Source organism: Podarcis muralis, chromosome 15 (assembly GCF_964188315.1).
Source record: "Podarcis muralis chromosome 15, rPodMur119.hap1.1, whole genome shotgun sequence".
Taxonomy (NCBI): domain Eukaryota; kingdom Metazoa; phylum Chordata; class Lepidosauria; order Squamata; family Lacertidae; genus Podarcis; species Podarcis muralis.
In genome coordinates, this window is record NC_135669.1 from 44,287,408 (window position 1) to 44,314,452 (window position 27,045).

The 27,045-nt window shown below is 51.1% G+C and overlaps 1 protein-coding gene across 4 annotated transcripts; it reads left to right on the forward strand.

Moving 5' to 3' along the window:
* Nucleotides 1-533: 533 nt before the first annotated feature.
* FAM222B (family with sequence similarity 222 member B) lies at nucleotides 534-25,656 on the forward strand. Of its 4 annotated transcripts, none has more exons than XM_028707502.2 (3): nucleotides 534-671; nucleotides 18,340-18,464; nucleotides 20,620-25,656. In XM_028707502.2, exons 2-3 carry the CDS (start codon nucleotides 18,383-18,385, stop codon nucleotides 22,167-22,169), a joined length of 1,632 nt encoding a protein of 543 aa, XP_028563335.2. In that variant the 5' UTR covers nucleotides 534-671; nucleotides 18,340-18,382; the 3' UTR covers nucleotides 22,170-25,656. The 4 variants fall into 4 exon arrangements, with proteins under 4 accessions (XP_028563335.2, XP_028563336.2, XP_077776050.1 ...); XM_028707503.2 differs by having other exon boundaries at nucleotides 656-671; nucleotides 20,735-25,656; XM_077919924.1 differs by lacking the exon at nucleotides 534-671 and adding an exon at nucleotides 9,462-9,734.
* The last annotated feature ends 1,389 nt before the right edge of the window (nucleotides 25,657-27,045 follow it).

Below are 27,045 nucleotides of genomic sequence, written 5' to 3' on the forward strand. Positions count from 1 at the left end.
CTCAATAGGCCACAAGGTAGGGCAGCCTGGATGTCCTCCAGATGTTCTGGACTACAACTCCCATCAGCCCCCAGCCAGCATGTGCTCGGATGTGGGGGGAAAAGAGCGCATGCGCTGCGCGTGCGCACCAGAATGTCAAAACCGGCATTTCCTCCATAGCACAGGAGCGAGCGATGCAGAGACTGGCACAAAAAAGCCATAGAGATAAGGAAAGGTCCGCGTCGCAAACGAAAAAAACCCCAACGTAACTGTCACTTCCGGTTCCCATTTGACCTCCGGAGATACGGTGGGGGTGATGGAAGCGAACGCGCACGTGCACGTTCAAGCCGTTATCTCGCCTTGCTCCGAACCCGCAAAAGCGAACAAACCTCGATGCCGAGCCTCTCTTCTCTTTCGCCACCACACCCCCACCAACCCCTAACAGAGAGCCGGAAGTGTCCATGTGCCCTTCTTGCTGCTGTGACCCTTCCCTCTTGGAGGCGGTGCTGGTGGAAGAGGAGGAGGAGGAGCCTCTTCTGGGCCGGGCGGCGCGTGCGCAGAAGGGGGGGAGCGGCCGAGCCGGCTCTGAGGGGAAAGAAGGCGGCGGCGGCGGCGGCGGCTGAAGGCGGCCAGAGGAGAGGCGAGGCGGGCGGCGGCGGCGGCGCCATGAGGGCCGGGCGGGGGCTCCCACGGTGGGTGAGGCGGAGGGAAGCTGCGCTTGTCCGCGGGGGGGGGGGCCCGGTTAGACAGACACCCTCCCCCCCTCAGGCCCGGCCAGGCGCCCCTCCCGCTCCCGGTGGGGGGAGGGGCGGAGGGCCTACCTGGGGGGGGAGGGGAGGGGGGGGGCAAAAAAAACCCCACCCGAAAAGGGGGGGAGCACGCAAGGCCTCTCTGCGTGGGGGGGGAATTAATGGGGGGGCGACTGTGGGGTAACTTAGGGGGGTGATAATTGGGGGGTTGTGTGTTTGTGGAGTCATTAATGGGGATGTTAAGGGGGGGCTTAGGACGATGGAGGGGGGCTGTGTATTTGGGGGGCAATTAGGGGGGGAAGTCCATCCCCCCTCCCATTAATTTTACATCTGTTGAGGTGGGGAACAGAGGATTATTCCCCCCCCCACACACTCACATTCACATATATACAGTATATCTATATATACACGTGTTCTTTTTCAGCCTGCTCCAAATTCAAACACCCCATTTTAAAATTTGTTTCGAAAAAGATTGTCGCCCCATCTGCTGCTGGTCCTGTTCCTCCCGCACCCCTTTTTCTCATTCTTCCCCAATCCCAGTATCAAGATGAATGTTAGAGGAAAAAGAAAAAAATTCCCCCAGGGGGTCGGTGGGGCCTCTTTCCGCCCCCCCCCCAAAGCCCAAAATCCCGCTGCTGGCTGCACCTCCTTCTTTGCCCCTGCTTATCTGCCTACCCATTTTGAACTTGCAAAGTCACCTGCTTCCTCGCTTCTTATGGAAGCCCCCCCCCCAACCCCTTCCGGCCTGAGTTGCTCCTCCTCCTCCTGCACCATCAGAGTCTCCTCTTTCCATTGCAGCCACCCCCCCCCTTGAACTTGCAGCCTCTCCCCCCCCCTCCAGCTTCCTCTTTCCATCAGGTGGGCTCCTGCTTTCTTTCCCTTTTCCTTCCTGCACAAATCCAGCTGGGGCTGCCCATGTGTGCTCTTGCATCATTTCTCTCTCCCCTCCCCACACCTGGGTCCTTGAACTGGCTTCCTCCGCTGGGTTCCCCCCTGAGTGAGGTGGGCCTCTTGCCCCTCCCACAATGAACTACAGCTTGCATTGCAGCCCAAGCACTTACTCCACTTCTCTCCCCCATTGCCAACTGCAGCCCCCACTTTCTCTTGAGGTCTTTCCCCCCCCTACTCCCATAAATCTTTACCCAGTGCCATATCCTGCTCCATCACCAATATCCACCCCTTTCAGCTTGCAGCCTCTCTCATTTCCTCTCCTTAAGGCATCACCCTTCTCCCCCACCCCCAAAAAGAATTCAGCCTGGCTCCTTGTTCCTCTGACACCATCATTAATTCCACTCTTCTCCCTTATTCATCTTCTTGCCTTGCCTGCTGTCTTTACCTGGATATGACCCCCTCCTGCACCACCTCTTGAGTTTTCTACCATGCTGAATTGGGTGTGTGTGTGTGTCCACCTTTAGTAGCAGTAGGAATAAGGTTTGGTCTCATTCCAAAGGTGGGGGGGGAGAGACATTGTAATTTGTATTTCTTTTTAATAAGGGGCGGTCTAGGGCCTTGCTTTGCCCCATACCCCTGTTAGGTCAAGGAGGCAGGTGCCCCTGAAAATCTATTTCATGCTATAGAGCAACTGCCTTGAGTGAACCTGGTTTGTTCCATAAGTTAGCTACCTTCCGCCACCCCTACATATCAGCCCCCTAAGTCTTGGCCAGACTAACCCACCACGCCTCCCCAATGTGTCCTTTTACAAAACAGACGTGCCCTATAGTCCCCACACTCTCCTTGTTCGGGTCCCTTTGCCCAGCTCCCTTGTGGCAGGAATTCAGATCCGAAGGCTCCCTCACCTCCCAGCAAGGGCACCCCTGGTAGTGACATTGCATCAGGCAGGCCTGCAAGGCACCACGTCCTGCTTCTGTCCTCTGTCACAGAGACATTCAATGTCCTCTGTGGATTTTGGAAGCAGGGAACAAAAAAGATGCTGGTTTTTTGTCTTGGTGGGGCCTGGAGAGACAGCTGCCCCCTCACCGCTGTTCTTAGGGGAAGTAACGGAAAGAACAGGTGCCTTTCGGAGACCACCTTTGGCTTCTCCTGGAACTGAGAGACTAGACTTGGCTGATTTAATTACACTTAAGGGTCTTTCCCTAAATTTCTTTAGGTGTTCTCAGTTCTCTCTGCCTCGGTTGAAGTGTCTGATGAGTCAAGTTTAGATGATGTGAATGGGTTGAGAAAGGAGGGGTGGGGGTGCCATCTAGGGGGAAATCCACTTTGTCCTACTCTCATTATGCAACGCCCCCCCCTCCAAAAAAAAAAAAAAAACACACCACCACCACCCCTTTGATACAGAGTTTGCAAACATGTGAAATTCCATGGCTGGTTGCCTGAGGGGCGGTTCTGTCACGGGGAGCTGAGGTAGCTTTAATCAAGCTGCCACTTCCATTCTCGGCCTCGCTCAGAGGCCTTTTTTGCATCTGGCTTGAAAAGCCAGTTCGGATTATTTCCTCTCTGTCATGGACTCAGCCTCTCCCTTCCTCAGGCTACATATTTGCTGCCAGAACTGGGGATAGTAGTGGGGGCGAATGTCTGGTGCTGGGTCGCTTGGGCTCCTGAACATGTAAGGATTCTGGTGCTTACAAAAATAAATAGGAAGTTGCCTTCTCTTGGGTCAGGATTTATGTCCCATCTAAACCAGAATTGTTTGTTCTGACTGGCAGCAGCAGGCCTCCAGGTTTTCAGGCAGAGGGGCATTGTTCCCAGCACTCAATCCCCTTTTATCTGGCGACTGAATCTGCAACCTTCACACTAAGCAGGACCTCTGCCCCTGAGCTGTGAATCCTTCTACACTTTCTGTGAAGCTGAAAACCAGAATTTTGTGATGCCACAAACCAGAATTTTACTAGCCCCATTGATGATACTGATTTACTAGGAATTCTGAATGGGGAGAGTGCTTTTGTTGTGCCCAGGTCCTGCTCGTGATCTTCCCAGAAGAGACGTTTTGCTAGGCCCTGTGAGAACAGGAGGCTGGACAGACTCTCCTGCTGCTCTTGTAAGTGGTAGGAGTTCTGCCCCTGCTCTCAATTACCCCATCTCTATATTGAGTTTATGGTCTCCCTAGCTTAGTGGGGAGTGGGGATATTTACTACCACATACTTGGAAAACTTCATTGGGGCAAGTTAGCCTGTCACAGGACATCACCTTTCCTCAGTATGAGATACTGGGATCTATGGAGGACCGATTCCTTAGTAATCAGGGCGGTTGATAGCTTGGGTGGGCATCTGTACCAGAAAGATATCGAAAACTGAGGATAGCTGCTTATAAATATATGTTCATCACAAACCTGAGGTATGCATCTCACATGTGAGCGAGGCTGTATAGCTACCAAATTGAGAAGCCTAACTAGTTGGCCTCTTTGGGTGTTTAAATGATCATACCCAGGAGGAACTCCAGCTCCCATCCCATGGTGGCTGGAGCTGATGAGAAACGGAGTCCCAACAACTTCCGGAGGGTCCCAGTTCCTGGGGCTGAGACATTTCCCCTCCAGTTCCTAGTACTTTAAGCCAGTGTTTCCCAACCTTGGGCCTCCAGCTGTTTTTGGACTACAACTCCCATCATCCCTAGCTAGCAAGACCAGTGGTCAGGGATGATGGGAATTGTAGTTCAAAAACAGCTGGAGGCCCAAGGTTGGGAAACACTGCTTTAAGCCCCAAGCGTGCTCAAGGCTGGAGGACAATTGTCGCCCATTTAGGAACTGATGCTAGATGTTTTCCTCCCCAGTCCTGATCATATAAGTGTAATTTTCTTGAGAGAGAATGAGCCCCTCTAGTCTTGTGTTCAAATCTTCAGGAATTTTGTGGGGGGTGGGAAATCCTAGCTCAGTGACAAAGCACTGAGTCCTGGTTCTCTGGACTCTGGTTTTTACAGTCAGAAAGCTCCTTGGCTCCTAAGGTGCATATCATGACCTTTCCCAGCCAGGTGCCCTCAAGATGTTGTGGACTGCAACTCCCATAAGCCCCAGCCAGCACCTTGAGGGCACCCAGTTGGCAAATGCTGGCAGGGAGGTGGGTTGTGGCATTGTCTGTGGCCTGCCTGTGCCTTTTTGGGGTGTGTTAGGAGAACTTCCTCAAGCCCTATGTGCACATTTGCTGTTCTTGTTCACTTGCCATTTTACAGGTGAGCTAGCAATGCAGATAGAGGTTACCTGCAGGGAGTTGATTGGCTTGGCTTTCCCGGTGCCTAAGACCCCTCCTGCTGCAGTGGGGGTGCAGAAATCTCTGAGGAGCAAGAAAGCTCATCAGGGTTGAGTCTGAGGCTGACTTTCTAAAATTATTATTAAAAAGAAGAGTGGCACAGCTTTGATAAATGTTTTGTGATGACCTTTGGTTTTACACAGGTGATAAATGGAGGAACAGCTTTTGACAAATGCCACAGGATGGGGGATGTGAGTGGCAGGTGAAATGATCTGGTTCCCTTTTCTTATTCTCCCCTCCACCTCCAAAAAAATTTCATTTTTCTGTGTCTGAAGCTAAGGAAATTGCTGTAAGCAAAGTAAGGTTTTGATGGTGGTCTGTTCTAACAAGCCTGATCAAATAACCTCCTCAGAAAAGAGAATTTATTCTGCTTCTTCCCCTCTTATACAGCCTAATCCAATGCATATTTACTCAGAAGTAAGTACTGCTTTGATCTGATTTTTCTTTTCACTACATATGTATCTCTAAAAACACTGCTGACCTTGAACAACTGAGGGCCATGCTTGTTATGCTTCCATTAAACCTCCCCCCCCCCAAATTGCCTCCAGTTCCCTTGAGACTTTCCATGAAGTGTGTCACAGGTTTTTTCCAGCCTGTTTAACCCCTGCCTCCCCCACTTTTGCCTCCATTATAACCAATAAACCATGCAAAGCCAAAGTACTGCCTCCCCTAATATTTTTTATCTTTTGGCCAAAGTTGTTGAGCTTTTTTGCAAAATCTCAAAGAAAATAAAGACTTACGGTGTCCAGATTTTCCCAGACATTTTTGCAATTTCTGCCTGGACATTGTTTCCAGCTGCCATATTCCGGCTATGTCCAGGACATTCCAGACGTATGGGCAGCCCTATTTTACTTCCATCTGCCTAGGAGTAAGTGCCATTGAATTCACTTCAGGTTGTATCCCAAGTAAAAACACTGCAGATCACACAACAAGGTGGTTGTTGTAATCATGTGGGTCATCTGCTCTCATGTTTACGTGGGAGTAAGTTCTTCTGAGTTCAGTATGGCTACCTTCCAAGCAAGGGAAGCATGCAAGAGACCGCAGCTTCAAGGGGTTAACTATTGAACTCGTTGGAATTTACTTCTGATTAAACATGATAAAGATCAGGTTGTAAAAATGAGATTGGACTGTGTCTTGCCCAAGGTATCTTAAGTATGATGTTGAACAGATCACAGCTCAACTGCTGTGGGATTCATGGCTGAGAAGTAAAATTTGATCCTTGCATGTAGGAGTTTGGTAAACCCAGAGTTATTAAGATGTAACCTTCATTTAAGTTCAATTTGTAAGTGTGCAGCAGAAGCAATGGTCTTGATCCAGAGTGTAAAAAAGTGTGGCGTCTCTCATGGGCTGACTTTACTTTATTAAACCTATTATTTAATCTGAGGAACAGGGCTGCTTACAAACATCATGAAATAAAATGGATGTACTTGTGTCCCTGAGCTAAAGTACAACAGGAACACTCCCTTCCTCCAAGCATGTGGAGTTTCCTTAAAAATATGTAGGTCTTTTTTAGCGAGGCGTCTCAATAAGCCTGTGGCTGCTTTTTGGTTTTAATTGTGCAATTTATCTTTGAACTTAGCGACCACCTGATTTGAGCACTAGTTTGGTTGAGGTGACCTAGAGACAATCCACTGCATATGTTGTTAACCCAGAGTTCTTTCCATTTTGAGCTGCCTTGGCAAGCAAGCATTGGAAACATTTAGGTTTTCCATCCCCTGGATGGAAGAGAGAGTTCTTCTGTATGCCTGATTGCACAGCGATATGAGTCGGTCCCACTGAGGCTCTCTGTTGAATGCTTCTTTCCCAGGCTGGCCCCTTTTGGTGTGCTGCAAAGTATTCTGGGGTATGGTCTAGAGCAGCCTTGTGGCTGATGGGCACCTGTTGGTGAATGTTGTTCTAGAGCAGGGGTCTGCAACCTTTAAGACAAAAAGAGCCGCTTGGACCCATTTCCGAAGAAAAAAAAACTGGGAGCCGCAAAACCATTGCGACATTTAAAACAAATATAACACTGCATATATTATTTCTTACCTTAATGTCCGGTCTGACAGTGGGCGGGAAGGTGACGTCAGGACGGTGCGTGACTAACGCTCGCACCGCCCCCATGCGACGTCACAGCCAGTACAGCGCCCGCCACAGTGGGGAGTGTCGGAGCGCACAATGCGCCTCCCCCCCTCGCTAGTATCCGCCCCGGAGCCGCGGCAAAGGTGTAAAAGAGCCACATGTGGCTCTGGAGCCGCAGGTTGCAGACCCCTGTTCTAGAGTCACCGGCAGTGTCTTTGGACTTCAGTTGCCATCATCTCCACTCAGCCTGGCCAATGGTCAAGCATGGTGGGGTTTGGAGGGCAGCATTGTAGAATGGTAGAGTTGAATGGGACCCAAAGGTCATTGTGAAGTAGGTTGGGGAAAGGCGGAAGAATTCTGGCTTCTACCTCACTGGCACCAACATGGCGCAGTCCTTTTGATTTTTGGCTTTTTCTTCTCAAAAGTCAACCATGCTGATCAAATTGCACTCATGACAAGGAAGGAACTGTGTCGGCTCTCGGAATTGGTCTCCCGAAACCAATCAGCAGCAGCATAATCAATTTTCTTTTACTTGGAAGAGGAAAGGGAAGCGTTCGTTAATGCTGTATTCAGTGTGTATTAATTGAAGGGCAATCTTGGATCTAAAGGAGCTCGTGACCTCAGTCACATAGAAAGCCTTTCTGTGTTTCCTTATCTCCCCTCCCCTCTATGTGATTCACAAAAATGCCTAGTAATGGAGGGTTTGCAAAAAAAAAAAATTCCCCTCCCTCTTCTGGGACAGTCAGTGGGTGCTCCCCGCCCCCTCTTGCCCCTGCCCAGCTGCACTTTCACAAGGGCAGAGAGACCCTTGTTTCTAAATAATCTTGGGAATGGGCACTTGTCTAGGATCCTTGTTTTTGGTTCTGCTTACCAAATATTTCTCTGTCTCCCTGTCAGGAGAATTGGACTAGCAGTGTGATGCTGAGCTAAATGACTCTTGGGCCAAGGCTCAAGACACAACACTGCCCATACTCTTATCTGTAGTTACGGAAGCAGGCCATGAGAATTGTTCGCAACCTTCACTTTTTGCTTGCTTTTTTAAAACAAACAAAAATGCTTGCATTCTTCTTCTGCAAGGCACACAGAGAGGTTGTTGGAGAGAGCGTGGTTGCACTCAGGAACTGCTTCTAGGCATCCCATTAGGGCATCTGGTTAGCTACCAAGCAGAACATTGGACTCAATTGGCCTTTGGACTGACCCAGTTGCAGGGCCCTTCCATGTCCTCCTGGGATTTGGAGAGTGCTGGAGCTCTGCCCCTCAACGTCTGCAGGTCCTCTTGACTTCTGAGAATTTACCAGGTAACATGCTTCCAACTTCAAGCTTGTCTTCCAAAACTTAAGGGTCAGAGGCTTGTCTTTTTGCTTTGAAATGAAAGCTAATGTCTCTAAGATTCAGAGGGTCTTCTCAGTAGTGGTGCCCACACTGTGGAATGCCCTCCCATCAGAAGGCAAGGAGATAAATAACTATACAACTTTTAGAAGACATCTGAAGGCAGCCCTGTGTACGGAAGCTATTTAAGGTTTGATGTTTTACTGTATTTTTAATATTTTGTTGGGAGTTACCCAGAGTGGCTGGAGCAACCCAGTTTGATGGGCGTGGGGTACAAATAATAAAATGATGGTGATGTTGATGGTCCATACTCCAGTTCATTCTGTTTGTGCATTCCTGCTGTGGCAGCTCAGATTTTGTACATTCTTTCTGGAAGCTGAAGCAGAAGCTGCTTGGGCAAGTAGGCATGGGAAATGGCAGACGGGGAATTTATTGCTTGCTCATTTGGTCTCCGAATGACTTGCCCCCACCCCAGTTTTTGGTGTTGTTTGGATGTTCCTTTTCCAGGAGCCAGCTTGGGATCAAGGGTCTGGAGGGTGCTTGTTGCAGCAGGAGAGGTGCAGAGTGTCACGAGCAGAAGGGATAGCCTGGGGTATGCCGAAATCTGAAGGGAGAGCTGTGGCAAACTGAGCCTTCTAAATCTTCCCTGATTTAATCTTGGTTGATTTCTGTCTAGCCTGTGAATCAGAAGTTAGAGGGACATTGTGACTTTAGATCATAGAAGCATCAGAGCTAAGAAAGGAAAGTCAAGGGAAGAAAGGGCCGGGGGGGGGGGGCGAGGAGGAAGGATGGCTGCAGTTTGGGCAAAATTTGCTCTGTACATCATGCTTTCGAGATGTTGACAGAGAGCAGGAGGGCTTTTAAAATTGTGACAGAAAGGAGCTGAGGTGCTCAGCCTTCTACAGATTCGCTCATTACAGCAAAGGTAGTGAAGCCCTCTGAAGAGCAGCCAGGACCCCCACCTCCAAACCTGACCTTTCATAGGAATGTAAGAAGTTCCCTGACACTGAGCCATCCCATTGCTCTTTCTGGCTCAGTACAGTCCACATTGACTGACAGCAGTTGGCTTTCCAGGGGTTCAGGTGGGAGTGTTTTCCCAACCCTCCCCCAAAACAAAGTAAAAAATAATTTTTTTTTTTAAATGATAGGGTGTGCAGAGTTAGCAGCTCTCCCTCTGTTGTAGACTTTGCTCCTGAACAGCAGTCAGACTCTGTTCCTGCGCGGTGGGGCAAGCAGGACTATTTGCGACTGCCAGCCAGGAGAGCAGATCTCGTCTGCTGACCAAGCACTGAAGCTCACCTGTTTGGTGCCCTTGGCAAGCCAGCATCTCTTGTCCTGCTCTGCTTCCTAGGGTGGTTGCAAGGTGAAGTGGAATCATCCCCCACAAGTCTCATTGGAGGCAGTGGGAGAGGATGACAATGTAAGTGTGATCAGCTACCCCTCCAGGCTGTTGTAAATTGTGAGGGTGTCAACTTACTGGCACATTGAATCAGCTTGCAATATTAACGTTGGGCCGTTGAAATCCGGAAGCCGCAACTAGTGGAAGGGCAACCAACTCAGGTTTCTTCTTTAAAAGAAAAAGAAGTTGCCAGGCGTCAGAAAGAGCCTGTTGATGTGTTTGTAGCAGACGTCCTGGTTGAGGTGTTGAGTGTTGTATGCAGCTGACTTTGGAGCCACAGGAGCAAAGGTGGGAGCAGGTGAGATGGGGCAGGTATGTGTGATCAAGCAGCTATGTATAATAACCCTTCTCCTCTCCAACTCATGGAAACACATCCTTTCCTTAGCTGGCTGGAAGAACAGCTTCAAATATATTGGTGATCTCCTTTTGCTTTTCCCTCTCTCTCCCACTGCCTTTCCTTTTTTCAATTCACATCTAAGATGATAAATTCAGCTCCCTTGAAATAGAATCTGCCAGAGTGGATGTGGGGTTTCTGCAACTGGCAGTGGGAGTTATAAAATCAGAATTGTCAAGTCGGAAAGGGACCTCAGGGGTCATCTAGCCCCCTGCACTACAGGAGTTACTGCCTTCACTGGTTCTGATTTAAAAGAGAGGTAGAGCTGGGTACCAACCTGGTCCTCTCCAGGTATTTAGGACCACAAGTCCTGGCTGGACTTATTTATTTTTATTGTTATTTTTTCAGTTTATATGCTGCCGGTTATTAAAAGATGTCAGAACGGTGTGCAGCATTAAGACTCCCTTATGGGCGTTTAGTCCCCAAACATCTGGAGGTCACCAGATTGGCAAAAGATGCAACCACTGCAGCATCACAAAAGCAGAGAGGCTTGTAAGAATTCGTATGGCCTAGTAACTTTTGTGGCCTTAACAGCAAGACTGACCTCAAAAGAATCTCAGCAGTATTGTGCACCCTTGTACGTAAGTCCACAAAAGTTACTAACCCACTTTTAAAAAGAAAAGAAAGAATGAATGAATTTAGTGGTGCCCTAAATAGAGAGCCAGCTTTTGTGAAATTTCCCTTCTTTAGTCTCCTGGCCATGACTCCATTCTCCGTAGGCAATCAGGCAAGCAATGATTTGCAAAAATTGTTCCATATGAAACTGTGAGGCAAGAAGGCTAAGCTGTGGCCATCCAGGATGTTGTTGGATTCCAGCTCCCAGTAGCCAGCTTGACTGTTGATCAACTATAATGGGAGCAGAAGTTTAGCCCAATATAGGGCAGGGCACAGGTCGGACACCCCTGCTGAACAGTCTTAGGTTGCAGAGAAGATGGGGACAAAATAATGATTCATGCTCCCACTCAGTGTCCAAGAGAGTAACTGTCTGGTTAAAAAGTCATGCTCATCATTGCAGCCTGTCTTCATCAGTGGCCTTTTCGTGAGAACACGACTTGCCAGGTAGTTTAAGTCTTCCCTTTGCCTTTAAACATTAGTGGTTTGTAACGTTTGTAAAGGAAAGAAAAAGGCCTGCTACAGCTTTGAGGTTCTTTCTTATTGTGTTTTGTTCCCGTCCCTTTTAAAGTTGTCATTCGGGGGGGGGGGGTTTACATTTAGGTTCTGCAATTTTTGAATAGCTTGTAGCTTCTGCTGCTTCTGACAGTAAATGCCTGTTGCATTTGTTTAAGAAGCAATCAAGGCCTGGTTTTATTTATCTTGTAGCATCTGTAGGGAAGAAGTATGGGAGAGGAATGCACAAAACTTCCTGTTCTGTGTTAAAGGGAAGATGTAATGGTCCTTCAGTTCTTTCTCTCCCATGTCAGAGGTGGTTTTAGGGTCACATGACTGAGGGCTCTTGGTCTTGTGGTTTGCAATCAGGGCTGTGTGTGTCCCCTCATTCACAAGAAAGTGGAACATATTTATGGTTGTCCTGGAGATCACTTTCCCAAGGATCTAGGAGCACAGGAAGCTGCCTTACACTGAGTCAGACCATTAGTCCCATCTAGCTCAGAGTTGCCTGCACTGACTGGCAGCAGTGTCTCCCCAGGATTTCAGGCAGGAGTCTCTCCCAGCCCTACCGGTTGGTGCCACTGGGGATTGAACCTGGGACCTTCTGTTTGTGCAACAGATGCTCTGCCACTGAACTTCTTCTCTGCTGCTGAAGGTTGCAGAGATACAGACCCGATGAAAGATATGCTTGGCAAAATCACAGGTGCCTGAGGTGGTAGCCCCAACAGGGTTGCCAGTAATCAGGACAGAATTTAAAGTAAGCAGGATAGGGTTTCCAGTAATTGGGATTGCACCTCATTTGCATAATTTATAAAGGTTGCGCCACTTGCCCTGCCTGGATTGCATTGGCCCAGGTTGCTCTGCCAAGCAGGGTGGGGCTCTGTGCAAAGTGGCGGTGGAGACACGTGCTGTAATTTGGGGAGTGATTCCCCACCTTCAAAATCACGTCAAGCCTGGAAAACTTCAACCTCCAGAATGTGGCGCTTTATACCCAGCCAGACCCAACTGCATAATTAACGGCGTAATGTATGCGCAATTAGGCCTTGGAGTTGCTGCCGTCAGGCTCTCTTCCCCACCCCCTCCTTGCCTTGCTGGGAAGGAGCAACGGCCTCAGAAGCATTGATCATCCAGCAGCAGCTTGGCTGAGTAATGTCAAGGGCGAAAAACAGAGAAGGCAAGGGAGTTTTTCAGGCACTTTGGTAAATATTAATTAAAGTGATTCATAGTCCAGATAGCACAGCCCAGAGGTTCTGAGGATCCCTGAAGCGGAGGGGCTGGTTGCAGCGGCCCTTGTTAATGCAGCAGAACCGAAGAGGCCTTCTGGTGGAATGGACTTTTCCTTCACTCTTTAACATTCTCCACCCCCAAAAGGTTTACTTTTAGGGCATGTAAGCATACAAAGTGCCTGCCCTCTGAAGAGTCCCCCCCTGCCTGCTATGTTCTCTGTGCGAGTCCCTGTTCTGGGTGTGCCTTCTGATGAGAGTGAAGCCGAGCGCATGGCTTCCTCTGAGGACAGGTAATTTTGCTGCCTCCTTGCGGGGAGTGGCTGTAGCCTCTTATTCAGCTCTCCAGATATTTCTGGACTCCTGGCTCCCATAATCCCTGGGACGAGTGGGCCTTGGGGGTCCAGCTACACCTGGGGGGGGGGGCACTTGCTCAATGCCCTTGTCAGCAGAGGTGGAGGAAGGTAGCTTTATCACCACTGCACCAAGGAGAAGAAAGCTAGAAGGCGCCGCCTCCCCCAAGCCATTGGAGCAGGAACAACCTATTTCCTCTTCTCCCCCCGCCCCCCCCCAATTCGTTTGAGCAGATAATAATAAAACAGTGAGTTGTTTTTAAAATCTTGACACTGAGAGCCAGTGTGGCATAGTGGTTAGAGTGTCGGACTAGGACCAGGGTTCAAATCTCCACTCGACCATGGAGCTCCCTGCGTAACCTGGGGGGCCAGTCCCTGTTCCTATCCCTCAGCCTAACCTACCTTGCAGGCTTGTTTGTTGTGAGGATTAAATGCGGGTGGTGGAGGGAGGCTATCCGCCACATTGAGCTCCTTTGCAGGAAAAAAGGTAGGGTAGAAATGCAAGAAATAAAAGCATATGAGAATAAAGGCTTCCTTCTGAGGAGGACTTAATTTTCACCTCCTGACATAGCTTCTTCATCTCAGGAAGAAGAAGGGCAGTGATTGGAAACCCCCCCAAGAGGGAGGTGAGTTGCCGGACAGTGGGCAAGCAGGAAGCACGGCTACTGCCTGTATTTTGTTAAGTTTTTTTAATGGCCACCTATGAAAAGCTGGGCCTGTGCGGTCGTTGGGTTGGAGCGGATGGTGACTGACACAGGTGCTTTCTGAAACTAGATAACATCTTTTTGAGGTTCAGAACTTGTGGGAGGTCTGTTTATGCGAAGGGAGGCAGCAGGGACTGTGTGTCTGTTTATATCCCTCCCAATAAGGAGGATCAGTAATAGTGCCCCCTGCCAGCTTCTCAAATCAGTTTAATCCTCAAGATGTCCACTTGCAGCCTGGCTCCGCGATGCCAGTTTGTGTGTTTGTTTTGTTGCCAAAGCAGCTTAAGTTAACAGGCTTGTTTCTGGGGATTGTGGGGGAGGGGGTGAGCCTGGTGGGCGCCCCACTTCCGAAACCCCTGACGTCATCCCCATTTCCTAAGTGAGATATCGGAGAATTAATTCAGGAAGTGGCCTGCGGTCCTTGCACCTCTCCTTCCCCCGCCCCTTGCCATCCCAGCCCGCAGAGTGGGGGCATTTGAGCTCCCTTGCCTGAAGGAAACGTGGCTCAATATCCTTCCTGTCTGGACTCCAGTTCACAGGCAGCGCAAGGGAGTGAGAGGACCCCTGAGAAGATCCTTCAGTGTATCCCCAACTCCTAAGCAGAGCTCTGCTGTTTAGACCTCCTGCTAGCCTGGAGCTGTTTGGGGCTGGCAGAGAACCCTCCCCTGTTGCGTGGCATGCACCTGCTATGGGTCAGGGCTGGCTAACATGAGGGCTGTATAGGGAGTGGGGGTGCTGGAGAGCATTTGGCCTCAGGTGTGCTTTCCCACTCCTGGTGTCCGTCTCCAGGGGACCACAACCTCCTAGGGCAGGGGTTGTGGGAGCTCTGGTGAGCCTCCAGATGTTGCTGGACTCCAGCTCCCATGTTGCTCCTTCCGGGTTGCTGGGGCTGATGGGAGTCTTGCTTCTTTTACTTCACGAATTTATGTCCTCCTTCATACCTAGGATGTCTCCCCAGTCTGTAGGAACCACTAGCTTGTTTTCAGGGCAGCCCTTTTTGCTTCCAAAGTGATGAGCTTCTCAGCTGCCCATGTTTGCTCTTGGAAAGAAAGAAAGAAAGAAAGAAAGAAAGAAAGAAAGAAAGAAAGAATGATATTTTCAAATCAGAGAGATGCTGAGGCTTGCAGGCCCTGCTGGTCCTGGGAAGGAGGGAGGGCGCATCCCTGTATATAATTTGCCTCCAAGGTGCTTTCCTGGGAGCAGCAGCTGTTTGCCAGGGGCAAATTATCAGGCAGAATTACTCAGTGGTTGTCTAGCCCTCTTAGAACACGCCATCTGTGACCAGCAGTGTTATTTCAAACCCTTTCCATTCAACAGTGTCTGCAAATCAGCAGCCAATTACTGCATAAATTGACTCCATTCCGCGGAGGTGATTTTTGCTGACTTACCGAATGGGCAGAGCGAATGCCAAGAGTTTATGCTGTAATACCTTCCCGCCCTCCTCTGACACTTCAATAGCTTTCGGCATGGATCAGCTGTAAGAACTGGACTGGGGCTGGGGCTGTTGGCATTGCAGTAAGAACATATGAACATAAGAAGGTCCTCTGGATTAGGCTGGAAGGGGCCCACCTAGTCCAGCATCCTTTTGTCACAGTGGCCAACTGGGTGCCTGCGGGAAGCCCACCAACAGCACCTGAGCTCAAGAGCAACTCTCCCCTCCTGTGGTGTCCGGCTACTGGTACTTAGAAACATGCTAGCCCTCTCCTCCATGAATTTGTCTAATCCTCTGCCTCCTGTGGAAGTAAGTTTCATAGTTCAGCCATGTGCTGTGTCTCAGCATTTCTTATTCTTTTCATCCCCCAAGCTGGGCTCCAAATGGAAAGTATTCCAGAAACGAGCATGCAGTAATTTGGTCACTTGCATGCTGATCTCATCTGTTTGCAGAGTCTGGCAGGGGATAGCTTGCCAGAAACTGGAGTCAAACCCTGACTTCCTGTGCCAGGACAGTTTGCACCTTGATGGATCTGATGGGTAGCCAGCCAGTCACCTGCTTCATTTTCTAAAAAGGCCCCAGGTAATGATTGACTGCTCTCTCTTTCTACCTTGGGGCTTGGGATTAGATTCCCCGCCTCCAAAGCCTTTCTCCTTGAGAGTGTCCCTTTAAGCATCAAGGGGTGGTGTGAACATGTGTTAAGAGACAGATCCAAGTCTTCAGAGCTGAGCTGATAAATTGCTTTTCATTAATGGGCAAGGAGGGCCCAGGAACTGAGGCTGGCTTTCCTGCAGAAGCTTTTATGTGTATATATCCATCTTGCAAATCGTGCAGGTGCCAGGAAAGGAGAGCAAGCCTCTTCTGTCACCTCCAGAGAAGCCAGCCTATGGGCCCAGCAGGTTTGCATGGAAGCCCGTGCCTGGACAAAGTCATTGGCCTGTTGGCTCTCTTGTCTCTTCCAGGACAGTGCCGTCTCTCTCAGGAGGAGTTTTGCTTTTGACCTTCCGTGGATTGCGCTTCTGTGACTTTCAGACACGCAAGGGCAGAATTGGGCACTTGTTGTGGCATTCATTTGCCATCTGGGGGCCAGACTGCTCAAAAGTCATCTTTTTCAATACAACATTTTGGCTCCTGAAATTCGTTCTGATTGTACACATAAGATACCAATGATAGAAGTTTACAGAATGTGTTGTTAGTGTGTGAAAACAGGCAAAGCCCAAGGAATCTCCAGGCATGCACCTCCAGATAGCGGAGACGTCAGGTGGCAATCCTGGCGCCTGGCAAATTTCAAACTCTGGTGTAGACAGGTGAGCTATTAACTTTGCTGGACTGAACTTGCAAAGTTGTCGTTGCAGCTTTGCAGAGAAGACATGGAGGGCTGAGAAGGGCTCCCACTGGCAGAGGGTGGGGGAGAGAGGTATCAGTGCTTGGCAGGGGAAGCTGGTCCATTTGGCCAAGTGGGGCTCTGCCCTTAGCCAGCCCTCCTGTTCCTGCCTTCTTGCAACCAGCCCTGGAGGTAGCCCTGCCTCTCAGCTTGCTCCTCCTTCGCCTCAGCACTGGAGCCTTCTCGAGGAGGAGGAGAACTAGAATTACGTAGTTAAGAGCTTCAGAAGCACCCTCCATCTTGCAGAATCCATCTCTGAACAGCCGTGTCCTATCGAAGTACCAGCTGGCTTTACTTGAGGCTGGTGTGCAGTACTGCCAGAACAGACAACAACTGGGGGGCGGCCAGTGCTGTGTGGGTTCTGGGTTCAGCCACTGGGGGCTTACCTGTTCATGTGCTCATGGCATTGGGATGGTGGTGCAGGCCAGGCTTTCCCCTCTGCAGAGTGCTTTGAACCATTTATCTGGGAAGAGCAGGGTGGTGTTAATAATTAAAAAATTAAAAGCCACAACTCGGGTGGGAGGGGGTGAGCAGCTATTTTCTGGTCTGTCGGTTAGCAAAAAACGAGGTGTGTGGGCAGAGAAGGAGGCCAGAAGCTTCCCACAGCCCCAAGCCACCTGCACCCAGAGCATGAGAAGGTGCTAATGTAGCTTCCTGTTCTCCACGGAGAGTGGGTGAGAGGCAGGCAAGCACTCCAGGCTTTCTCCTTGACAGATCATACTGTTTTCAGCATTGACCTCCCCGTCACCAGCACCTCTCAGACCCTTTCACGATATGGAGACATCCACATTGTGCATCATTTTAAAAACTTCCCTCACACTCAGGATGCTGCGCCTTTGGCTTGGTTCAGCTGCCAGGCTGTCCTTAGAAGCAAGCAGCTCAGGAGGAAGGGTTTCTCGGCCCCCATCTCTCCCTGCTTGTCAGTTTATGCATTTGGGCAGTTTTCTAGGGAAGGGACTCGGGTAGCTTGAAGCTACCCAGCAGAACTTTAAATAGCTTCCCTCCTGATCGCCTCTGGTGAGTAAGAACTGCCTTTGGGCAAGTCGGAAGGGGAGCTTTTGCAAACTGGTCTGCGTCTGTCTTCCTTTGCTCCTTCTTTCCTGGCCATCAGAATGCCAAAAATGTCATTGACGCAGATGCAGGAAAATAGTTTGTTTTATGGATGAACTCCCCCCCCCCCCAACTCCCCTTCAGATGTGAATTGATTTGCAAGGCTAAGCCAGGCAAGCACTGTGCCTTGGAAACATCATAAAGATCTAATGCTGCCACGTCAGGCAGAGGCTGAAGGAGGAGATAGCATCTCATTCAACCTGACTGCTTTCAGGCACCCCCACCTGGTGGAAACATCAAATAGGTTTCAGGGTTTAGGAGAACGGGGCGTGGGGGCTGCTGCGGCTTCCATATTCAGTAACCCCGCTGCTATTCAATCTTGTCATCTCAAACACCTTTATTTTTCCCAAGTCTGAACTTGGATCTTTCATACGCTCTTTCCTTCAGTGTGCTGCATTTCTCTCTCCCTCCCAAAGCAAATGCATTGATCAATGTTGGGGTGTTGAAAGTAAGATTCTTCCCTCGTTCTGTAACGGGAGATTCCGGGAGAAATCTGCAGTGGACCATGAAAAAATAATGTGTGAAGAATCTTCTGCTTTTTGCATACATCTTCACATCTGTAGAGACTCAGAAGTTGATACTAGATCAATAATCATCTAGAAACTGTGTGTGTGTGTCTGTGTTTGTAAGTAAGTAAGTAAGTAAGTGTAAATGTGGTCCTTTTCCTTCCAACCATCAGCAGTAGCTTCTGTTTGTTTTAAAAAGCAAATTAGATTTACTGTCCCATATATAAAAAAGGCACCTATGTTCTTGATAATAAGCAAATACAAATTGACCAATGAATTTAAAGGCAGATAACATTTTTGAAGGGAATCTTTCCAAAGAATGAAAGCCTTTATAATAGCCTGGCGGGCGGGCGGCCCTTGTTCCCCAGGCTGGACTGGATTCTCACCTGCCTGCCTTCTCTCTCTCCTTGCAGTGTGCAGAGGACTGAGGGCCCCATGTGCTAGTGACCGCCTGCCATGCTGGCCTGTCTGCCGGGACCAGGCGACCTCTCCTTCCAGCTGCTTTCTTACCCGCAGATGAACGCTGGACTTCAGAAATGTGAGTAGCTGCCACCACCACGAATCTGGACAGTGCGGCCGTGAGCTGGGAGAACCCACAGGAGGGGAGAATTGCTGTTGCGCTCAGGTCCTGCTCCAGGAGTTCCCATGGGGGCATCTAGGGGGTCACTGTGAGAACAGAAGGCTGCACCATGGACCAGTGGCCTGACTCAGCAGGCTTCTCTTAGAGTCTTCCATTCATTGTGGGTTGAACCCGGGTCCTTTCTCTGGGGTCCTTTCCAGCACTCACCCAGATTGACAGCAGCCACTCTCCTTGCGGCCAACGCAGACAGAGAGAGGTGGCCTTTGGGACCCTTCTTAGCAAACTCCCTCCCTGAGTGACTCTCCCATCATTTCAGAAGCCAAGATGGGGGCAGCCGTGACCCTTGGTCATGCTGCCTGAGGCTGATGGGAGTTGGAGTCCTCACAGTATCTTGGGCAGGCAGGACATACTTTCCTCCATCTCTATTCTAAAGTTGTTTTTAAAAGGAAAAAAAAGCTGTTTTAGTGAAATCTAAAAAAGAAGCAGGGGGTAACGGAGGAAGTGCTTACTGTTCTCACAGCTATTATTCCCACCGTGCTTTTCAGCACCATTGATGTGCTATAACAGTTGCCTTTGTCTTGCTGACACTGTGAAATGTGCTTTATCTGGGTTTACAACCCGCCCTGAAGCTGCAGTGCTTCGTGGCGGGTTGACAGCTTCCATACTCCCAAATCCTGTGCTGCAAGAAGGAAATAAGGCATTAGAGGCTCCTTTGAGCCCCAGCTACTCTTCCTCTTCTGGGTATGTGTGGACACAGAGGAGACTGCCCACCGCAGCTCTGTGTGCCTCCCTGTCCTCTCCTTTTCGATTGGCTGTGCCGGTAATTTTTGCCCTATCTGCATGTCCACTGTGGCTGGGGTGTTCAGTCACCCCCAGAGGGGTGAGAGGCTTGCCTACCGATGGGGGAGGCTGCCCATTGCCTTCTGCCCTCCCATCTGGGAACGGAGTGTTTTTTGTTCTTTTTCACACACCCGTTGTCTGATTCCAGGCAATACCTATGCTTGAAATTCATTTTAATCAGCGGGTAGTAACCTAAACTGCAGCTGCAGGGGGTGGAGTTAAGTCCTCATCCCAAATAAATAATAATAATAATATTTTTTTATTATTTGTACCCTGCTCATCTGACTGGGTTGAAGGAATGCTTCAGAGGAGGTTGCTTACATTGAGACAGGATGGTTGGATGGCTGCCTGTCAGGGTTTCTTCAGCTGTCTTCCTCCATTGCAGGGGGTTGCACTGGATGACCCTCTGGAGACCCCTCCCCACTCTACAATTCCATGATTCTGTGAAGCTGAGGAATGTCCCACCAAGAAGGGCTGGTGGGCTGCTTTCTTTTTGCTTTTGATGGGCCGATCTGATTCAGATTGAATATCTTCCTTAAGAGTTACACGCCTCCTCGTTTAGGGAAGGGCCAGGGAGGCAGTCATTGTGGGGCCCTCCAGGCATTTCTGGGCTCCCAACTCCGTGCATGGCTGCAGGATACTGATGGGATTTGGGAGCCCAGCAACAGTATGGGCGAAGGCACCGCCTTGGCTGCTCCTGCCTTAGGACTCCTGATCTGTCCTGGCCCAGCAGAAGTAAGCTTTGCTCCGTTTCTGTTGCCTCAAGCAAGAAGAGAGCCTCCATGTACAGGCGCAGTCTACCTTAGGGGGTGGTTGCCAGGTGCTGTGGGTAAACAATGGGACCGGGGTTGGGGGACGGAGAGCATTGCCATCTATGCCCTGCTGGTGAGCGTCCCAGAAGTGTCTCTCTGTCTATATCTGGACTAGATCAGGGAACCTGCAAGGCTCTCTGGACTGCAACTCCCGGCAGCCTGAGGATGACTGATAGCAGGGGACGATGGGAGTTGTAGTCCAGAGACATCTGGAGGGCGCAGGGTTCCCCACCCTTGGCCTAGACGGACCTTTCTGGGAGGGGCAGTTCTTTTTGTTCTTAAGAGACAGCACTGGCTGTTTGTTGAGTCAGTGTTGATGGCGTCTCTTTTCTTTCTCTCGTTTTCTTTCTCTCTCTCTCTGTCTCTCTGCCTTTCTCTTCTCCCTCTTCCTGCTTCTCTCCTTCCTCCTCCTCCTCCTCCTCCTCCTCTTTCCCACTCACCCCTCCCTTCCCCCCAACCAGGGGACACTCCACAGAAAATGAGAGCCGCACAGCAGCACCCTACTCCAGCAGAGTTGGACGCGTATGCTAAGAAGGTGGCCAGCCATCCTCTGACTATCAAAATTTTCCCCAACAGCGTCAAGGTCCCCCAGCGGAAACACATCCGCCGCACCGTGAACGGGCTGGACACTTCCGGGCAGCGCTACAGCCCCTACCCGCCGTCGCAGGCCTCCGTGAAGACGGGCCTCCTGGCCATCGTCCGGTCCCCGCCGGCCAAAGGGATCGTCAAGGACTTTGACGGGACCCGGACGCGCCTGCTGCCGGAAGCCATGATGAACCCCCCCTCTGCCCCCTACGCGGCACCCAGCACTTTAAGCCACCCGCAGGCGTTGGCCCGCCAGCAGGCACTGCAGCACGCCCAGGGCTTGGCGCAGCAGCAGCACCCTCAGGGGATCCCCACGGCCCTGCAGCAGCCGCAGCACCCGCAGAGCATGGCCCACCCGGCCCTGCAGCCTCCGCCCCACCACGCCAACCACTTGCTCCAGCAGCAGCAGCAGCAGCCGCCGGCAGCGGGCCTGCACGGGGGCCGGAAGATGGCCGACGCTGACGCCCCGCCGAATGTGACTGTCTCTACCTCAACCATCCCCCTCTCCATGGCTGCCACGCTGCAGCAGAACCAGCCCCCGGACCTGAGCAGCATCGTCCACCAGATCAACCAGTTCTGCCAGGCCCGCGCGGGCATCAGTGCTACCTCAGTTTGCGAGGGACAGATTGCCAACCCCAGCCCCATCAGCCGCAACCTCCTGATCAGCGCGAGCACCCGGGTGTCGGCCCACAACGTCCCCACGCCCCTGCCTTCCTGCGTGGTGGACCCTGGGGTCCCCCCCTCGGGCCCCGGGGCCATGGGTGTCCCACCGCTGGGGGGCGTCGTCGGCCGGGGGCCCCCTGCCTACCAAAGCGAAATGAAGCAGGTGGCAGCCTGGAACCAGCACCAGCTTGCTCACCTGCAGCAGATGTGCGGCGAGGCCGTCGGCCCCTCGGGCCTGATGGGGAAGCCCCCCGGGCGGGAGCTGCCCGGGCAGGGCTTTGCCGGCAAGGCCCCCGGCTACGCCCTGGACCTCTGCATGGGCCAGCCTTTCAACGTGAAGCCCCCGCTGGAGAAGCCCACCCCCTCACCGCCGGTCAACAGCTTGCCGGGCCCCGCCCCCTACACCAACGGGCACTACTTCCAGCCCCTGTGGAATAACATTCTGCCCACGCCCAACAGCGACAGCTCGGGCTCCCAGGACCTGGCGATGCCTTTCCACGGCGGAGGCGGGGGGCAGCCCCTGGGGGCCGGCCTGGAGTGCACAGGCGGACCTCACTACAGGGCCGGGGCCGGCGGCCCGCCTGCCCAGGGCGGCCTGATGCAGACGATGGAATACCTGAGCGGGGACTTCCAGCACTCCTGCCTCCGGGAGCAGCAGGGGGGCGGGGGGGTGCTGAGCAAAGCCCCCCGCCCCGCCATGAACCGAGCCCACGATCCCGCGGATAGTCGCAGCCTTCATATTCAGCACCCAGGGTATAGATAAGGCAGCCGTCACTTTTCACTGACCAGAGCGAAGATTAGGGTTAGTCTTAATTTGAATTAATAAGCAAAAGGTGTGTGGCTGTTTGTTTGGTTTTATTCCTTTTGGTTTATTGCTTATTTTTTTTAAACGTGCAAACTTTGGTGATCCCGGTGACCAACTGCCGAAGGAGGTTTTTAAGCGGAGGTCTAGCCCCCTGCAGTGCAGGAATCGTAGCTTGAGAAGCCCTGGCAGGTGGCTACCCAACCTCGGCTTAGAAACCTCCAGCGAAGGAGAGCTCACCCTCTTCCCAGGTAGTCCATTCCACTGTCAAACAGGTCTTACCCTCAGGAAGCTATTCCTAATGTTGAGCCAGAATCTCCTTCTTGTCATCACTTTGGGTCCTCCCCTCTGGAGCGGCAGAAAACAAGCTTGCCCCATCTTCCACGTGACAGCTATCTTGTCGCCTCTCAGAGCCTTCTTTTCTGCAGGCTATACATTCCCAGCTGAACTGTTTCTTGTAAGGCTTGGTTTCCAGGCCCTTTATCACCTTGGGATGCTCAACATGTTGATGCAGGCTAGACTAGCATTTGCTTTTTTTGCTGCTGCATCACACGGTTGACACATCTTAAGCTTGTCATCTACTGTGACCCCCCCCCCAGGTCCTTTTCATAGCTTATACATACAGCCCTGCAGTGCCCATTTGTGGGGAAGGCTGTGAGCTGGCTATTTTTGGAAGGGGTTTGTGCTGTTGGGGCACAGCCCTACAAGAAAACACCCACGCCCCAGGGTCCTGTTCATCCCCCAGACAGGCTTGTCATGGTCGTCATCATGCGTTTATTTGTATGTTGCTTTTCCATGACAGAGCCACACTCAGAGCGGCTCACGAGAACATGCAGAATACAGTGTTTCAACATAATACAATTAATACAGTGGTACCTCTGGTTATGTACTTAATTCGTTCCAGAGGTCTGTTCTTAACCTGAAACTGTTCTTAACCTGAGGTACCACTTTAGCTAATGTGCCAGAGGGGGATAATATTTTCCCAGTTTTCTTGCGTCCTCTCACAGCCTTGGCCTCCAAAGACAGAACTTGAGCATACAGTGATCACCATGAAGTTTGCAGTTTAAACAAAAATAATAATAATCACAATAATGATTAACAGCTGCATTTTTTAAAAAAATTCTTTCTCTGTACACTGGCTAAAGCGATTGCTGTACACTGTAAACTCGGACGTGTAATATTTCTGTGTGAATGTTACCTGGTAGCGTGGTGGGGTCTGAGTAGCACTCTGGGGGTCAGCCCACTGCCCCTTCCCCCCTCTCCCCCCCTTTCCCTTCCCACAGCCCCATGGGGGCTAAAAACACATTGATGACAAATTAATGAAGCCTTAAGCTGTTGCTCCTCCGGTTCTCCCTAACGAGCATGGATTAAACTCTGAAAGCTATCAGACAAAAACTTCTTTTTTAAAAGAAAGAAGAAAACCACGACAAAATTTCCAAATGTTTAAAAGTGACGTCCTAGTTGTCTTAGAGGTTCTTAAGGATTTTTCAGAAGTTGGGGAAATTAGGATCAGTTTTTAAATCTGTGTATCTCTTTTGATTTAGGTGTCTAGTTCTGGGCTGTAGGAAACCTCGGTAACCTTCTTGAGCTTAGCTGCCATCTCTCTCCGCCCCCCCCCCCCCGCCCCCCAACCTAGTGCAGGATCCTTTGGCTACTTTAAAAATCCCTCAATCAGGGTGTTAGAAGAATCGTGAGGTCCTTCCTTTTTTAAAGTGCTGTTGCGCTGTCTCCTTAGGACAAGATTCAGTGATCTAAAATACTTTTTTTTTTTAATTTAGTGGATTAAATTATGCGCCGGCTTGCGTTGCCTTAACAGGATGCCTGATCTGTTACGCCAAATCCTAGCGCCACAGAAATCCTAATTTATTGTTCTTAGAATCTGACCCCTGCGGCCTTTTTGCTTGCTTTTTTTTTAATTTGCTGGGGAGAGGGAGGAAGAAGATGGGGTCCACACATTTTGGTGAAAAAATGGGTGGTCTCCAATCTCACTTCTGCCCCCCATCCTACTCCCAGCAAAGGGTACTCCTGCAATCCCCCCCCCCCAGCAACAGGGCCAAAGCGCTCTCCCTGCTTCCCTCCTCAGCCTGTCAACCGCTGCTGGGTGCTCTTTTGTTTCGTTTCGTTTTTTAAGGTTCCTGTAAACTTCTGGTACCTGGACAGGTTTTTACTGAAAACCTTCCCTGTCCTCTGTCACCTCTCCAGGTACCAAGCTTAGACTGTTAAACTGCAGCTCCTTTTAACTCCCAGAGCAGTGCCAGAGCTAGCCTCCAGACCGACCCCCCCCCCCCCGCACGGCAGATCTAGTGCCCAGTCCTCTCCCCCCTCTCCCGACTTATCACTGTTGTTGCCATCGTTTTTGTGGAGAGGCACCTCCATCTACCTTCATACTTTTGTTTTTTCTGTTGTTTTCTGAGCTCCTAAATCAGGGGTCCAGCACAGCTCGCTTAACCACCGTGGCCCCTTTTTCTCTGGTGATGGCCAGGGCCTACACTAGCTCAGCTTTGAGGTGCTCCCTTCCCCGCAAAGTACCCACATGTTCTCCCTGCCCCCCCTCCTTGCAGAATTTGGGCTGGAAGTGAAGGGCCTGCGACCTGCTTTGGTGCTGCCCAATTCCCTCCTCTTTTCCCCAGCACCATCACTACAAAGAAACTAGTTTTAAACAGACTTCCTTTAGCAAAGGGACGGGAGCATTGGCTGTTGACCACATTGGCTGTTGACCACTCCGTTCTGGACCTGCAGCCATGTTTTTACAAGCTTGGTGCGGTGGGCATCATGCAGCGTGTTCACCTTGAAGAGGAGGAGGGACACGCTACTGTCCCTTTGCGCCTCCTGCTATTCCTTACAGCCCCCCCCCATTCATCCTCCTTGGGCCACTACTCAGAAACATGTGGGCCTCCTAGGAATGGGGGGAGAAGGATGTAGAGGCCTGTTGGAGCACTGTAGGAGCCCCTGTCCTATTTCATCGCAGTTCCAGTAACGCCAAGACAGCACCTCCCTCTTCTCTCCCCCCACCCCCCCTTCCCAGAATCAAGCTACAGGCCCACAATTTTGCTCAGAATGCAGAAAAGCCCTGCAGCTGCCACTTGGGAGAGATTCCCCCGTCTCTCTGCAGGTTGGGGTGTGAGGGGAAGCATTTGGGGAGCCCTCAGAGCAAAAGCAGTGACCCTTGCAGGTTCCCATGGAGTGTTCACAGTGCCCCTCACCCCCCAGGAGCAGGGAAGATCTTCTGCATGGGGGGGGGGAGGAAGGTTGATGGTCTTAAACTGCTGCTGTATTTTCCTTAAAAAACACTTCACTGATTATAATTACTGTTATTAATATAAGCTGCTGCTCATGTGCTACGGGTATCCAAACTAGAGTTTCTTCTCTCTTTCTCTCTCTCTTTATTTTATTTTTTTTGGTCTGCAGGAACAAAAAATAAAAAAGTGAAGCCAAAAAAACCCTTAAATCTCTGGTCACGCTTTCTCTGTCTCCCGCAACCCTTTCTGAAGGGTGCCTGAGTGTGGTCCGCCCACCTTGCCCAAAGCCCACCTGCGCTGTTGTGGGTGTTCTTGGAAAGTTGGGGGTGGGAAGTGTCTCTGTGCCATGAGGGGTTAAAGTTAAAAGGACCCCTGACCATTAGGTCCAGTCGCGGACGACTCTGGGGTTGCGGCACTCATCTCGCTTTATTGGCCGAGGGAGCCGGCGTACAGTTCCGGTCATGTGGCCAGCATGACTAAGCCGCTTCTGGCAAACCAGAACAGCGCATGGAAACACCATTTAACTTCCCGCCGGAGCGGTACCTATTTACCGTATTTTGCGCCCCATAGGACGCTCCGGCCCATAGGACGCACCTAGTTTTTTTGGGGGGAAATAAAGAAAAAAATTATTCCCCCCCCCCCGGTGCGGGGCTGGAAGAACCAGGTCGGTGAACAGCGGGAAGGCGCGCTCTGCCTCCCCACTGTCCCCCGAGCTTGTGGGGCTGGCGATGGGGAGAAGTGCGCTGAGCCCGGGACTGCAGGCAGCTCTGCGCAACCCTCGGAGCCGGTCTCCTGAGGGTTGCGCAGAGCTTCCTGAAGCCTGGAGAGCGAGAGGGGTCGGTGCGCACCAACCCCTCTCGCTCTCCAGGCTTCAGCGAAAGCCTGCATTCGCCCCATAGGACGCACACACATTTCCCCTTCATTTTTGGAGGGGGGGGATTGCGTCCTATAGGGTGAAAAATACGGTATCTACTTGCACTTTGAGGTACTTTCGAACTGCTAGGTGGGCAGGAGCAGGGACCAAGCAACAGGAGCTCACCCCGTCGCGGGGATTCGAACCGCCGACCTTCTGATCGGCAAGTCCTAGGCTCTGTGGTTTAACCCACAGCGCCACCCGCATCCCACCCATGAGGGGTTAGGGACCCCTTTACAGCCTGAGAGGACCCATTCCCACAAGCGCAAACAGGGAGCCCACCTGTCCTCAGGGGAAGTTATGGAAGTGACTTTGCCCTTTGGGTCCAATCACTCCAAAGCTGGAGTGGTTTTCCATGACTCGTGCTAACGCCGGCACCTCTCCCCACCCTGGCAAGTGAAAGAAAGGTCACCATTCAGCAGCACAGACCAGCTTGACAGAAGCATGCAAGGAACAGGGGGGAGGCCAGTGAGGCAAAAGTCCCAAGGGTGGCATAGAGAGAGCCCTGATCCTGACACCCCGCCCCCTTGTTGCACAGAGTATGAAAAGAGGATTGGACACATCCATGGAGGAGAGCTATTGAAGACTACCAGCCACAATGGCTGCGCTCTTGCCTCCACAGCTGGGAGGCAGCCATGCTTCTGAATTCCAGTTGCTGGAAGCCGCAGGAGGGGAGAGTTGCTCT